We start from the raw sequence: 16,587 nt of genomic DNA on the forward strand, positions 1-16,587 counted from the left end.
CTCAGCCCGGTTTTGCATCCTATCAATGTCGCGCTGTAACCTCTGACAGCCCTCCACACTATCCACAAACAGTGTGTCAACAGCAAGCTTACGAACCCATCCCTCCACATCTTCATCCAGTTCATTTCTAACAGTCACGAAGAATAAGGGACCCAGAAGAGATCCCTGATGCACTCCACAGAGCACTGATTTCCATTCAGAATATGACCCGTCTACAACCACTCTTTGCATTCTGTGGGCAAGCCAATTGTGGATCCACAATGCAATATCTCCTTGGATCCCATTCCGCCTTACTTTCTCAGTAAGCCTTACATAGGGTACCTTATAAAATGCTTTGCTGAAATCCATATACACTACATCAACTGCTCTTCCTTATCAATGTGTTTAGTCACATCCCCACAAAAAATCAATAAGTCTCGTAAGGCACGATCTGCCCTTTCCAAAGCCATGCTGACAACTCCTAAACAAGTTTTACCTCTCCAGATGTTCATAAATCCAGCCTCTCAGGATCTTCTCCAACCGCTTACCAACCGCTGAGGTAAGACTCACTAGTTGATAATTTCCTGGGATATCTTTTCTGACTTTCTTGAATAAAGGAACAACATCCGCAACCTTACAATCCTCCGGACCCTCTCACGTCTTCATTGATGATGCAAAGATCATCGCCAGAGCCTCAGCAATCTCTTCCTTCGCCTCCCACAGTAGCCTGGGGTATATTTCGTCCAGTACCGGCGGCTTATCCGATTTGATGCTTTCCAAAAGCTCCATTACATCTCTATCGTAACATTTACATTCTCAGGCTTTTCCGTCTGCTGCAAGTCATCACTACAATCACTAAGATAATGAAGTAAGGTATTAATTAAGCAGCTCCTATTTTCTTATTAAATATATATTGTGATCTTATGGTCGTATGGTCTCTCCACAGCTGCGCAAGAACGGGAGTCGAAAGTGAACATCGGAAATAGGCCGTACCGTCTGATCTGCCTACTCTGCCTAGTTACGTTCGCCTTCATCGTGACTGTGGCCGGTCTCTCGATCCATGGTGAGTGGAACCGTCTCCGTGTGGAGTCAGACCGGAGAGCGGGTGGAATATATTGAGATTGTAAAACACAACCGTGAAACTAACACCGATGGAAGAAGGCAGCATTCATGAAGTTTAGAAAGCATGGATGGGTCTATTGAGAGACATAGGGTAGCAAGAAAAGAGATGAAGAGGGGCTGTGGAAAGAGAGAATGAAGCAAGGGAAGGCCTTGGTGAGTAGGGTAAAGGAAAACCCCAAGGCATTCTTCAATTATGGTGAAGAACAAAAGAATGACAGGAGTGAAGGTAGGACTGATTAGAGATAATGGTGGGAATATGTGCCTGGAGACTGTGGAAGTTAGCGAGGTCCTCGATGAGTACTTCTCTTCGGAATTCACCACTGAGAGGGGACTTGATGACGGTGAGGACAATGTGAGAGAATTTAATGTTCTGGAGCATGTTGATATTAGGGGAGAGGAGCTGTTGTACTTGTTAAATACATAAGGACGGATAAGTCACTGGGGCCTGACGGAATATTCCTCAGGCTGCTTCACGAGGAGAGAGAAGAGATTGCTGAGACACTGGCTAGGATCGTTATGTCCTCGTTGTCCACGGGAATGGTACGGGAGGATTGGAGGGAGGCGAATGCTGCCCCATGTTCATAAACGTTAGAGGGATAGTCCGGGTAATTATAGACCAATGAGACTTACGTCTGTTTTGAGAAAGCTGTTGGAAAAGATTCTTAGTGATAAAATCAATGGGCATTTAGAGAATCACGGTCTGAACAAGAACAGTCAGCATGGCTTTGTGAAGGGCCGATCGTGTCTAACAAGCCCGATAGAATTTTTGAGGAGGTGACCAGGTATATAGATGAGGGTAGTGCAGTGGATGTGATCTACATGGAATTTAGTCCGTCATTTGACAAGGTTCCAGGAGGTAGAGCTTATTTAGAAAGTCAGAAGGCATGGGGTCCAGCGACGCTTGGCCATGTGGAGTAGGAATCGGCTTCCCTGGAGAGTGTCGTGGTGGAGGGAGGACATTCTGATTGGAGGGCCGTGACTAGTGGTGTTCCACAAGGATCGGTTCTAGTACCTCTAATTTTCGTGATTTTATTAACGACATCGATGTGGGGGTAGAAGGGTGGGTTGACAAGTTTGCAGACGACACAATGGTTGGTGGTGTTGTAGATAGTGTAGAGGATTGTCGAAGATTGCAGAGAGACATTGAAAGGATGCAGAAGTGGGCTGAGCAGTGGCAGATGGAGTTCAACCCGGAGAAGCGTGAGGTGATACACTTTGGAAGGACAAACTCCAAGGCAGAGTACAAAATAAATGCAGGATACTTGGTAGTGTGCAGGAGCAGAGGGAGCTGCGGGTACATGTCCACAGATCACTGAAAGACACCTCACAGGTAGATAGTGTAGTTAAGAACGCTTATGGTTGTTAGCTTTCATAAGTCGAGGGATAGAATTTAAGAGACGCGATGTAATGATGCAGCTCCATAAAACTATGGTTCGGCCACACGTGGAATACTGTGTCCAGATCTGGTCGCCTCACTATAGGAAGGATGTGGAAGCATTGGAAAGGGTACAGAGGAAATTTACCAGTATGCTGCCTGGTTTAGAGAGTATGCATTATGATCAGAGATTAAGGAAGATAGGGCTTTACCCTTTGGAGAGAAGGAGGATGAGAGTAGGTATGATAGAGGTATGCAAGATATGAAGAGGAATATCTAAATTGGACAGCCAGCGCCTCTTCCCTAGGGCAACGCTGATCAATACCAGAGGACATGACTTTAATGTAAGGGGTGGGATGTGCAAGGTAGATATTAGGGGAAGGTTTTTTTACTCAGAGAGTGGTTGGTGCGTGGAATGCACTTCCTGAGTCAGTGGTGGAGGCAGATTCACTAGTGAAATTTAAGAGACTACTAGACAGTTATATGGAAGAGTTTGAGGTGGTGGGTTATACGGGAGGCAGCGTTTAAGGGGTCGGCACAACAGTGTGAGACGAAGGGCCAGAACTGTGCTGTACTATTCTATGTTCCATAGCACGGACACACCACAAACCGTGATAAAACACGGCCTATACCGTAACATAATCAAGACTCATGCTGACACAGACACGCCATTCACCATCACATCAACACTCCTGTTACCGTAGCACGGTCACGACCTTCAGCAAGACGCAGATACTCTCCTGAACGCGACACTGACACGACCATCGCCGTGACACACACGTGTCTGTAACATCGACAGGCCCCTGACCGTGTTACTGATAAACTGCTCAAGCGACAACGACAGGACACCTCACAGTGACACCGACACGCTCATCACCGTGACACTGAGGTACCGTACACAGTGACACTGAGGTACCTTACACCGTGACACTGCGGTTCCGTCCACGGTGACACTGAGGTAACGTACACCGTGACACTGAGGTACCGTACGCCGTGACGTCATCCGCTCTGCACCGCATCGTGACAAAGACTCACACGTCACTGTAAGACCCCTTACCGCGACAGTATCACTCCACAACATAAGACCGATGTACCGCTCACTGAGGCAATTACCCTCACCTCACCCTGACACCGGTAAACCTCTTAACAGATACCGACACCCGAAATTTAGAATGACACAATGACATCGTCATTGAACTCTCCGTTACACCGACACACACCTCAGCGTGTCACTCTCACACACAGCGTGTCCATGACATGTCTCTCATCGTGGCACAGACATAGCATTCTCTTTGCGACCAGCACACACCACGCCAGGATACCGTGACACGTCATTGTGACCCGGTACACCTCCCGCCGGGGCACAGAAACTCCTATCACAGTGACACCGACACGTTCCTCACAGCAACTCGGACATGCCCCGCACGATACTGACGCAGACCCCCATAGTACCAACAAAACCTTCACTGGAACATTGATTTTCCCCCCAAGGTGGCGCCGACACCTCTCACTGTGCCCAAAGGATATGCTTCACTGTGACAGCCTTCACCGTGACACCAACAAAACACTCTCTGTGAACGGTTCGGTAGCGTGATCTCTGACTCACGTAAAGGCTAAACATCCTTCACCATCTCTCTCAGTATCACAGATCCGTTACAAGTTCACTGAGATGGAAACGAAGTACAGATCTGTCAACGAAAGCAAGGCTCAAATCTGTGAATTGTTGAACAGCAGAAGAGGTGAGGCATCATCCCCCTCTTTCACCCGCTCCTCGTCACGGGGCAGGCATGGAGAGAGGAAGCGTCACTCTGTGCTTGACATCGGGAGTGTGTGAAGAGATGGTATGGAGGGTGATTCTTTCTGTGTTTGACCCGGTGAGTGTGTGATGGGGCTGCATGGAGGAAGTTTCTCTCTATCTCTGAATCCAGGAGAGAGTGATGGGACGGTGTGGAGGGAGATTCACTCTGTGTCTGACCCCGGGAGTGTGTGATGGGACAGTGTGGAGCGAGATTCACTCTGTGTCTGACCCCGGGATTGTGTGATGGGACGGTGGGGAGGGAGATTCACTCTGTGTCTGACCCCGGGAGTGTGTGATGGGACGGTGTGGAGGGAGATTCACTCTGTGTCTGACCCCGGGAGTGTGTGATGGGACGGTGTGGAGGGAGCTTCAGTCTGTGTCTGACCCCGGGGGTGTGTGATGGGACAGTGTGGAGGGAGCTTCAGTCTGTGTCTCACCCCGGGAGTGTGTCATGGGACGTAAGCAGAGAGGTTCACACTGTGTTGAACTCGTGAATGTGTGATGGGACCGTGTGGAGCTAGCTTCTCTCTGTGTCTGACACTTTGCTGTGTGGTCTGTTGAGAAGCTGTAGAGGGAGAATCACTCTTCCTCTGAGAGAACGGGAGAATTTAAAAAGCGAGCAGATTGAGAGGTGGATGTCATTTCTTCGGCAGTTTAAACGGGGCACGACTACGCAAGCGCGTGAAAGTCGGCCTCTGAAGCAGCGAGAGGGTTTAAAAAACGAACAGATTAACGGAGCGGGCACCGGAGTAGTGGGAGACAGAGTAGGAAGGGTTTGGCTCGAGCGGCTTCGGCGAGCAGAGACTGAGGACGAGCTTGCTCCCAGTGAGATAAGGCTTGATAAGCTACTTTAATTAATCTAATTCGCTTAGAAATAGGTAATGGAGGCAGCAGTTAGGGCAGCCGAGCGCTCCGTTTGAAGGACCTGGGAAGTCAGGGCGAGCCAAATTGTCCCCGATGACTACACCTGTAAAAGGTGCATCCGGCTGCAGCTCTTGACAAACCGAGTTAGGGAACTGGAGCTGGGGCTAGATGAACTTCGGGTCATTCGTGAAGCAGGAACAGAAGTAGACAGGAGTTTCTGGGAGATAGTCACCCCTAAGAGTCAGGAGACAGGTTGCTGGGCGACCGCAGAACATCCCTGTGGCTGTTCCCATCAACAATAAGTACACCGTTTTGGAAACTGTTGGTGGGGACAACCAGCCAAGGACACGTTGCATTGGTCACGTCTCTGGAACGAAACAAGGCCCTGAGCTCAGAAAGGAAGGAGGGAAAAGAGGAGAGCAGTAGAGATAGGGTATTCAGTAGTAAGGGGGCAGATAAGAGGTTCTGTGGGAGAGATTGAGAATCTCGGATGGTCTGTTGCCTCCCTGGTGCCCGGGACCGTGACGTCTCTGAACGAGATCTGAGCATTCTCTAGAGGGAGGTTGAGCACTCAGATGCCGTGGACCATGTAGGGATCAATGACGTGGATGGGAAGAAGGAGGAGGTTCTGCACAGAGAGTTTAGGGAGCTTGGGGCAAAATTGAATGACGGGACTCCAGGGTTGGAATGTCAGGATTGCTACCAGAGCCACGTGCCAGTGAGGCTAGAAATAGGAAGATAATGCAGCTAAATACGTGGCTAAGGAGTTGGTGCAGGAGGGAGGGCTTCATGCTCTTGGACAATTGGGTCTTGTTCCACGGAAGGTGGGGCCTGTTACGATGGGACGGGTTGCTCCTGTACAATAGGGGGACTAAAATCCTTGCGGGAAGGTTTGCTAGCGCTGCTGCGGTGAATTTAAACTAGATTTGCAGGGGGAGCGGAACCAGAGTGATAGAGCAAATAGTGAGGTGGAGGAGGATAAAGGTAATGAGAGGACTGCTAGTGCATGGAGCAAAGCCAGATTTAACATATAAAGAGGCTTTGAGGACAGTGAAGCAGAAATAAGGTTGTAAAGGTAGTAAGTTAGAAGGGCTACAGTGCGTTTCTTCAATGCCAGAAGTGACAGGAACAAAGGGGATGAATTGAGAGCTTGGATACGTACATGGGATTACGATGTAGTGGCGATTACAGAGACGGCTGGCACCAGGGCAGGATTGGATTCTCAATATTCCTGGATTTCAGTGGTTTAAAAGGGATAGAGAGGGGAAAGGGGGAGAAGGGGTGGCGTTAATGGTCTGCAACAACACTACGGCTACAGAAAGGGTGGTTAATGCAGCATGATCCTCCTTTGAGTCAGTATGGGTGGATGTCAGGAGCAGGAAGGGAGCAGTTACTCTACTGGTGGTATTCTATCGACATCTTGTAGCGGCAGAGGCATCCAGGAACAGACTGTGTGGCATATTTAGGAAAGGTGTAAAAATAACAGGGTTATTATCGTGGATAACTTTAACTTCCCTAATATTGATTGGCACCTGATTAGTTCCAATGGTTTAGACGTTGCAGAGTTGGTTAAGTGTGTCCAGGACGGATTCCTGTCACAGTATGTTGATAGGCCGACTAGTGTGAATGCCATATTGGATCTAGTATTAGGTAACAAACCGGTTCAGGCCACAGATCTCATTGTGGGTGAGCATCCGGGGGACAGTGACCAACACTCCCTGGCCTTTAGTAGTATCATGGGGAATGATAGAATCTGAGAGGACGGGACATTTTTAATTGGGGAAACATAAGGCTGTAAAGCTTGAACTTGCGGGTGGGGATTGGGACGACGTATTTGCAGGGAAATGTACTATGGATGTGTGTTTGGTGTTTAGGGATCTCTTGCAGGATTTTAGGGATAAATTTGTCCTGGTGACGAAGATAAAGAATGGTAGTGTGAAGGAATCATGGGTGGTAAGTGAGGTGGAGAATCTAGTCAGGTGGAAGAAGGCAGCATACATGGGGTTTAGGAAGCAAGGATCAGATGGGGCTATTGAAGAATATAGGGTAGCAAGAAATGAGCTTAAGAAGGGGCTGATGAGAGCAAGAAGGGGGCATGAGAAGGCCTTGGCGAGTAGGGTAAGGGAAAGCCCCAAGGAATTCGTCAATTATATGAAGAACAAAAGGATGACAGGTGTGAAGGTAGCACCGAATAGAGATAAAGGTGGTAAGTTGTGCCTGGTGGTTGTGGAAGTGAGCAAGCTCCTCACTGAATACTTCTCTTCGGTATTCACCAATGAGAGGGAACCTGATGACAGTGAGGACAATATGAGCGAGGGTGAAGCTCAGGAGCATTGCTAATATTAAGGGAGAGGAGGTGCTGGATTTGTTGAAGTACAATAGGATGGATTAGTCCCCGGGGCCTGACGGAATAGTCCCCAGGCTGTTCCACGAGGCAAGGGAAGAGATTGCTGAGACTAGCTCGGATCTTTCTGTACTCGTTGTCCACTGGAATGGCACCGGTGGATTGGAGGGAGGCGAATGCTGTGTTCTTGTTCAAAAAAGGTAGTAGGTATATTCCAGGTAATTAAAGGCCTTACGTCTGCGGTGGGAAAGATGTTGGAAAAGATTCTTAGAGATAGGATCTACAGGCATTTGGAGAATCATAGTCTGATCAGGGACAGTTAGCATGGCTTTGTGAAGGGCAGATCCTGCCTAACAAGCCTGATAGAGTTCTTTGAGGAGGTGACGAGGCAAATAGATGAGGGTAGTGCAGGGGATGTGATCTACATAGCTTTGAATAAGGCATTTAAAAGGTTCCAAACGGTAGGCTTATTCAGAACGTCAGAAGGCATGGGATCCAGGGAAGTTTGGCCAGGGGGATTCAGAATTGGCTTGCCTGCAGAAGGCAGAGGGACGCGGTGGAGGGAGTACATTCAGATTGGATGGTTGTGACTAGTGGTGTCCCACAAGGATCTGTTCTGGGACCTCTACTTTTTGTGAATTTTATTAACCTGGATGTTGGGGTAGAAGGGTGGTTTGGCAAGTTTGCAGACGACACAAAAGTTGGCGGTGTTGTAGATAGCGTAAAGGATTGTCGAAAATTGCAGATAGACATTGTTAGGATGCAGAAGTGGGCTGAGAAGTGGCAGATAGAGTTCAACCCGGAGAAGTGTGAGGTGGTACACTTTGGAAGGACAAACTCCAAGGCAGAGTTCAAAGTAAATGATAGGATACTTGGCAGTGTGAATGAGCAGAGGGATCTGGGGGTACATGTCCACAGATCCCTGAAAGTTGCCTCACAGGTAGATAGGGTGGTTAAGAAAGCTTATGGAGTGTTGGCTTTCATAAGTCGAGGGACAGAGTTTAAGAGACAAGATGTAATGATGCAGCTCTATAAAACTCTGGTTAGGCCACACTTGGAGTACTGTGTCCAGTTCTGGTCGCCTCACTATAGGAAGGATGTGGAAGCATTGGAAAGGGTACAGAGGAGATTTACCAAGATGCTGCTTGTTTTAGAGAGTATGGATTATGATCAGAGATTAAGGGAACTAGGGCTTTACGCTTTGAGAAGAAGGAGGATGAAAGGAGACATGATAGAGGTGTATAAGATATTAAGAGGAATAGATAGAGTGATCAGCCAGCGCCTCTTCCCCAGGGCACCACTGCTCAGTACAAGAGGTCATGGTTTTAAGGTAAGGGGAGGGAAGTTCAAGGGGGATATTAGAGGAAGGTTTTTTACTCAGAGAGTGGTTGGTGCGTGGAATGCACTGCCTGAGTCAGTGGTGGAGGCAGATACACCAGTGAAATTTAAGAAACTATTCTATAGGAATATGGAGGAATTTAAGTTGGGGGATATATGGGAGGCAGGGTTTAAGAGTCGGTACAACATGGGGGGCCGAAGGGCCTGTCCTGTCCTGTACTAATCTATGTTCTATATCTGTGTCTATTTGACGTGTGTGCTGAGGTATTTTCCTTCGGGAGTGTATGATGGATGGTGTGGAGGGATATTCACTGTGCCTGATCCTGTTAATGTGCGATGGGACGATTTTGGAGGCGGGGAAAGTCTCTTTGTGCCAGACCTCAGGTGAACGAGATGGGACCGCACGGCGTGAAATTCACTCTGTGCGTCTCCGCGGGTGTGTGTGATGGATAAGTGTGCAGGGAGATTCACTCTGTGTCTCACTGTTCCTTGTTCGTGATTTCCAGAGCAAACCTGTTCCGAGAATTGGGTCACAAATAAAGACCGGTGTTACTACATTTCCACGTTTGAAACATCTTTATACAAAGCGATTCAAGAATGTTCAAACCGTGATTCAGCTATTGATTCATCAATTCAAGGGATGAAGCGGTATGTGTCACAGCACGAGAAGATCCCACAGAAACACAGGAATCACCAAACACCCCCGGGGTCAGATACAGAGTGAATCTCCCTCCACACCGTCCCGTCACACAGTCCCGGGGTCAGACACAGAGTGAATCTCCCTCCACACCGTCCCCATCACACACTCCCGGGGTCAGACACAGAGTGAATCGCCCTCCACACCGTCCCATCACACACTCCTGGGGTCAGACACAGAGTGAATCTCCCTCCACACCAACCGATCGCACACTCCCGGGGTCAAATACAGAGTTAATCTATCTCTACACAGTCCCGTCACACACTCACGGGGTCAGACACAGACTGAATCTCCCTCCACACCGTCCCATCACACACTCCTGGGGTCAGACGCAAAGTGAAACCCCTCACACTGTCCCGTCACACACTCCTGGGGTCAGACAGAGAGTGAATCTCCCTCCACACCGTCCCATTACACACTCCCGGGGTCAGACACAGAGTGAATCTCCCTCCACACCGTCCCATCACACACTCCCGGGGTCAAACACATAGTGAAGCTCCCTCCACACCGTCCTGTCACACACTCCCGGGGTCAGACACAGAGTGAATCTCCCTCCACACCGTCCCATCACACACTCCCTGTGTCAGACGCAGAGTGAATCTCCCGCCACACCGTCCCATCACACACTCCCTGTGTCAGACGCAGAGTGAATCTCCCGCCACACCGTCCCATCACACACTCCAGAGGTCTGACACACAATGAAGCTACCTTCACAGAGTCCCGGAAGAGATTCCTTTTGTAATCCACTGAGAGAAGCTCCGTATCATAGTTTTCGATTCATGGCATTAATACAGTAAATTTAAATTTCCCAGAACTTTGTATCCCGCAACCTTGTGTCTGGAACCTCTATATACTGGATTGGAAAATGCGAAAACAGGTGAGATTTGGACTGATCTGTCCGGTGAGAGTTGGGTATTTGGGTATTGTGATAGACCTGACGGGAGAAAATGGAATTCGTTTACGGTCTGAAGTAGTTTTGTGGAAAAAGTGAGGGGTATTGGGATTTGTTTGTTAGGGGGTAGGGTGGTACAGTAGGAACATTTTGGGGCCGACACATGTCTGCGGGGAAGGACAGGACAGTGGGAATATTTCGGAAACTGGCATGGGGCAGTAGGTAGAGATCAGCACACAAGGTTTATTTTGGTACTGACGATTGTCGGTCAGGAGAGCGCGGTGCAGTGAGATCATTTTGGAGATAGTCGCCGGGCTGTGAGGAGAGGGAGCAACAGCGGGATTAGTTTGGTGAATGACTTAGATTTTAGTGGCGAGAGTAGGACAACTGGATTAGTTTGGAGACCAGTACAGGGAGATGGCAACACAGTGGGTTAATGTGATTAGTTTCGGAGCTAGTCGCCGGGCTGCGAGGCGGCGGAGGAACAGTGCGATTCGTTTGCTGAATGACATAGATCTGAGGGAAATGAGCTGGGCAGCGGGATTAGACGGTGGCAGATTGGGGTTGTTGCGGGGACTGAAACAGATCAGAAGGGAGAGGAAGGGCCTGTTCGATTCGGATGGGGAACTGGAGGACTGTGGAGAGGAAGCGGTTCGGTGGGATTAGATTGGGGGACACGGGGCTCTGGGGAAACAATGGGTCCAGTGCAATCAGTTGGGGAACTGACCCAGGATTGTGGGGAGACATTGGGACCGTGGTATCTGTCTGGGCACCGGCACGGGGCGGTGGGGGAGAGCGTTTGAGTGAGATGAGTTTGGGGACTGACAGAGGCTGTTAGGAGAGAGCGATTTCCTGGGATTAGCTTGGGGACGGTCCGAACTCGAGTTCTCTGCTGGAGCTGTTTTGTCTCTGTTGAAATTGTTTAACCCTCTTGTATAGGAATGCGAGCTTCCGTCTCCTGTACAAGGGGTCTTCGGGGACGCCCTACTGCAGTCAGTAGGATTTATCCTTGCAATCGTGATCAGCATTTCATCTGCGAGAAGTCGTTGTTGCCGGATATTCCTGAAAAGATGCGGGGTCTCTGTCAACAGCCAGTGGAGGCGACGTGAATCAAATAACTAACTCCAGTCTCCCCTTCACTCTCACACCCCGATCCTTTCAGATTCCCTGTCCACCCTCTCTGCACCTCCCTCCTACTCCAATTCCTCCTCTTATCGCAACCATATTCTCCCCCACCACACACCGACAAACCTCTCTGCCCGTCCATCCCCTTCTTTCCCTCCATTCCCCCGTCCCGCTCCCTCTACCTATCTTATTATTACCTCGTACTTCCTCCGCCCGCTTTCTTCTGCTCCCTCTACCCAACTCTATCACCTCTCTCTCCCACATTCGTACGCCTCTCTACACCACTCTCTTCCCTCACCGTTCTCTCCATCTCCCCGATATTTCTCTCTCTCTCCTTTCCACCCACTCTCCCCCTCAATCCTGTGCCGTCTGTGGCAGTGCAGCCGATTTGAGTCCACTGCCTACCCCTCTATTTCCCCACTGTCAACTATCAACCCTCCATTCTCTCATACTCCCTCCACGCCCTCTCTGTCCCTTCCTCCTACCCCATTCTCCAACTGCTGAGGCGTCCCCATTCTCCAAACTACACACCGGCAAAACTCTGTCCCCATTGACCCACTGCTTTGTGGTCATTTCCAACCCGTCCCGTTCTTCTCCACCCCCTATTGCCTCGCCCTTTCTCTGCCCGCTCTTTCTCCCCTCTCTCTCAGCCAACTCTCTCACACTCTCTGCTCCCTATCTAACCCTTTCCCTCTCCGTTCTCTCTGAACCCTCCGTCTCAATTATCTCTCTCTCTCTGTCTCTCTGTCTCTCTCTCTCTCTCTCTCTCTCTCTCTCTCCTCTCTCTCTCTCTCTCTCTCTCTCTGTCTCTCTGTCTCTCTCTCTCTCTCTCTCTCTCTCTCTCTCTCTCTCCTCTCTCTCTCTCTCTCTCTCTCTCTCTCTCTCTCTCTCTCTCTCTCTCTCTCTCTCTCTCTCTCTCTCTCTCTCTCTCTCTCTCCTCTCTCTCTCTCTCTCTCTCTCTCTCTCTCTTTCCTTCCCACCCGCTCTCACCACAATCCTGTGTCATCTGGTTCTCGATAACCCAACCCTGGGTGAAAGTCTGTGCGCATTCCCTCTGTCTGTGCCGCTCTTGGGTTTATGCAACTCTGTACGTTTGCAACACTGACCCAGGGAATAAAGTCACAAACTTCTTTCCCTCTCTACATAACCCTCGATTTCCTGCAATATCCCCGTACAACTCCCTGTACACTCTTTCCAGGTCAGTGGCATTTGTTTCCTAAAGCAGAAAGCCTCACCGACGTCTTGTACCACTGCAACGTGATCTCCTGACTCCTGTGCTCGGTGCCCTGACTGGTGAAGGCCAGCGTGACAAGTGTCCTGTCTTATCGAATATTTGTAAGCAGAATCGCTATCTTATTTTTATTTTTTTATCTGAAATTTAGTCGGCTTGGAATGTGTTCTTCTGCTGCATCAGAACTGCAAAAAAGATGTATAGTTAATGTAAATTACAAACATTAATAAACACCGCAAAAATGTCGGGTTAGTGCTCGTGCGTTCAGAGACGTGACGGCGCGGGGTGAGAAGATGTTCCTGAATCGTTGTGTGTGGGTGTTCAGGCTCCTGCGACTCCTCCCTGATGGTAGTAACGAGCAGAGAGCTTCTCCCGAGTGGGGAGAGTACTCAGTGATGGATGCCGCTTTCCCGAGGCATCGCCTCTTGACAATGTCCTCGATGGTGGGGAGGGGGTGACCGTCAGAGTGGCGGCTGAGGCTGGAACCCTCTGTAGCCCGTTACTATTCTGTGCGTTGCAGCATCCACACCAGGCGGCGATGCGGCTAGTCAGAAAGTTCCCCACCGAACATCCATAGAATTTTCCTCATCTTCACTGAGAGAGCACATCCCCTCAAACTCCTAAAGCTGTGATCCCTTCTGACACGAGACAGCTGTGGATGGTGTTGAACCCAAATGTAGAGACAGGTCTGGAATTAATTCAGATTCAGACTCGAAGTAAACAAGACGGCACCAACCCAAACCAAAGAAGACGTCACAAGTAGTTATACTGCAGTCGGAACTCTTACGGTTGAGCACTGAGTGCTCAGCTAGAGTCCTTTAACGATAGACTTTTCATGAATAAAACAATTACATCTCTGTATCTTAGAAGAAAAGTGAGAGTGAACCGTACTCCGGGAAATGGACGTGAGGAAACGTGGATCCCTGTCCTGTTCAGTCGGGCACATGACACCTTCTTAGTGTTTGCATGAACGTGTTGGGCCACTATAGATCCTCTGAGTTGCTGACACACAGTAACCGATGAACTACAATTAAACACACACGACACAGGAGCAGAATTAGGACATCGATTCTGCTGGCCACTTCATCGAAGGTCCATTGTCCTTTCAGCTCCAATCTCTCGGCTTCCCCCGGCATAACTTCATGTCTTCAATAGTGAAGAATTTTTAAACTATGTCTTATATATAACGAATGGTTGGTATTCCACGGCTGATTGTGCCTTTGAATTACGTAGATTCACCACGCTCTGGCGAAGGAAATTACTCATCGCCTTTCTAAAAGATATCTGTCTATTCTCAGGCTGTGTCTTCTGATCCTAGATTCACCTTCAATAGGAAACATTCTCTGAACATCAACTCTATCATGACCTTTCACAATCCGAAAAAGTTCAATGTCAGCCTTCATTATTCTGAATTCCCGCGTTTACAGTCCCGGAGCAATCAAGCCGTCTTCATGTGACATGCCACTCAATTCTGGATCATTTCCGTGAACCTCCTTTGAACCCTTTCCAATATAAGCAAATACTTTGTTCCACCTGCTCACAATCCTCCAAATGTGGCCTCACAGTTCCTTATTAAGCCTTAGAATTATATCGTTGCGTTCACGTCCTAGTCCTCTTCAAATGACTTGCTGGAAGGAAATTAAACATAATATCTGAAACATGACTGTGTGATGGGACAGAAGCTTCACGCTGTACCTGTAACAGCGAGATTGTGACGAGACACTGTGGAAGGACATTCACTCTGTGCCTGATCCCGGAAGTGTGTGATGGGACGGTGTGGAGGCAGATTCACTCTTTGTCTGACACAGGGAATATGTGATGGGACGGTGTGGAGGGAGATTCACTCTGTGTCTGACCCCGGGAGTGTGTGATGGGACGGTGTGGAGGGAGATCCACTCTGTGTCTGACCCCGGGAGTGTTTAATCGGACGGTGTGGAGAGAGATCCACTCTGTGTCTGACCCCGGGAGTGTGTGATGGGACGGTGTGGAGGGAGCTTCACTCTGTGTCTGACCCCGGGTGTGTGTGATGGGACGGTGTGGAGGGAGATCCACTCTGTGTCTGACCCCGGGAGTGTTTAATGGGACGGTGTGGAGGGGGGCGTCACCGTGTCTGACGTCGGGAGTATGGGAAGGGTAGTTGTTAACGGAGATTTACTCTCTGTCCGACCCGCCATTGTGTGATGGGGCGCCGTGGAGGGCTTCAGTCTTTGTCTGACCCCGGGAGTGTGTAACGTGATGGTGGAAGAGATCTTCATTCTGTTTCTAACTCCGGGAGTGTGAGTGTGATGGGAAGATGTGAAGGAACATCAGTTTGTGTCTGACCCCGGGAGTACATGATGGGAATGTGTTGAGGAAACCTTAATCTGTGTCTGACCATGGAAGTGTGTGATGGTATCTTGTGGAGGGAGCTTCACTCTGTGTCTGTCCCCGGGAATCTGTAATAGGTTGGTCTGCAGAGAGCTGCACTCTATGTCTGTCCCCGTAAGTGCGTGCTGTGATGTCTTGGAGAGGGCGTCGCTCTGTGCATGACTGTCGGAGTCATCTACTCATAAATATCTTGCATTAGGGCAGGTTTCACTGACAGAGCATTATAAAACAGCCCTCGCGTTTTTTTTTTTAAGCAAGCAATCGACGAAGCCGATTCATTGGCAAAGGCAAGAACGATATGACAGGGTTAGACCGTTGATTGGTTTGTTTTCAGTTAATCTATTGTTTACTTCTTTATAATTGCACAGTTAGAGCAGTACGGATGCCTGGCAGGAGAGTTGAATGCTCTCATTGCAGGACATGGGACGGCAGAGAGATCTCCAATCATAAAGACGACGTCACCTGTGAGAAGTGCATCCAGTTACAGCTTTCAGCAGTCGGTGAACACTAGAGGGCAGCACATACCTCCGCCTGGAGGCCGCGTCACCCACCCCACGTTGCACAACCACTTCACTGTCTCTCCAACCGAGTAATCTCTCAGTTTTCACCTGAACAGGAGTGGCATCTTCCATTTTTTTCGGCAATGAGCAATTCTCACCGTTTCCACCGGGACTGGACATGAACTAATATCCCAGCTGGAAGTTCTGCCATTAAAGAGGAGGAGGGGTGGGGATTGAACTACAGATGCAGGGGGATGAAAAGCAGAATGCAAAACAGATAGCAGAGTGGTTGTTGGGACAGATGTTGTTAAGCCCACAGACAAAGTGAGGAAACAAAAGGCTGAGGCTGCTGGGACTCATGTTCTGAGCTGCCTCCATTTCAATGCGGGAGGTATTGTACGAGAGACCGATGAGCTCAGGGCGGGGTTCAAACGGCTGGAATTATGATATTGTAGACATCAGTGAGACGCCATTGCAGGGCGGGCAGGAGCGTCAGTTCAACATTTCCGGTTTCGGTTGTATTAGTCGTGATGAAGCGGGAAGTATTCAAAGTTGAGGGGCGGTGTTACCAGTCACATGAGATTCATTCACAAACATGGAGAGAGGGGTTCATGTGCCTCTTTGACTGGGACGTTAATGTGCAGGAAATTCAGGGTTGTTGTGCAGTTAGAAGTGATTTAGCTCAATTGGTATATCACAACATTGTGGACCGAAGAGTCTGTTCTGTTCGGTGATTTACGTTCACTGCTCTGCAGGAAGGGCAAAAAGACAGATTTAAACTCATCGAGTGAGCAGAGAAGTGGGTGGGGTTTATCAGGGACTTTGACGATAGATTGCGAAACACAGAGAACAACCACTTCACAGACAGCATAGGCAATGAGCAAGCCACACAGCTGTCACTGTGACACCTACACACCCCTCACCATGACATGGACTCAACCCCGACCGGACGCTA

General features: G+C 49.2%; 1 protein-coding gene across 1 annotated transcript in view; it reads left to right on the forward strand.

Moving 5' to 3' along the window:
• Positions 1–15,725, forward strand: part of LOC140720477 (uncharacterized) — a 33,017-nt gene extending 17,292 nt beyond the window's left edge. The window contains exons 5-9 of the mRNA XM_073035328.1: positions 926–1,042; positions 4,117–4,215; positions 10,330–10,394; positions 11,349–11,405; positions 15,501–15,725. Coding sequence (XP_072891429.1) covers positions 926–1,042; positions 4,117–4,215; positions 10,330–10,394; positions 11,349–11,405; positions 15,501–15,725 — 563 coding nt within the window. The remainder of the gene's footprint in view (positions 1–925; positions 1,043–4,116; positions 4,216–10,329; positions 10,395–11,348; positions 11,406–15,500) is intronic.
• The last annotated feature ends 862 nt before the right edge of the window (positions 15,726–16,587 follow it).

The sequence above is a fragment of the Hemitrygon akajei genome, unplaced genomic scaffold, assembly GCF_048418815.1.
Source record: "Hemitrygon akajei unplaced genomic scaffold, sHemAka1.3 Scf000043, whole genome shotgun sequence".
Taxonomy (NCBI): Eukaryota; Metazoa; Chordata; class Chondrichthyes; order Myliobatiformes; family Dasyatidae; genus Hemitrygon; species Hemitrygon akajei.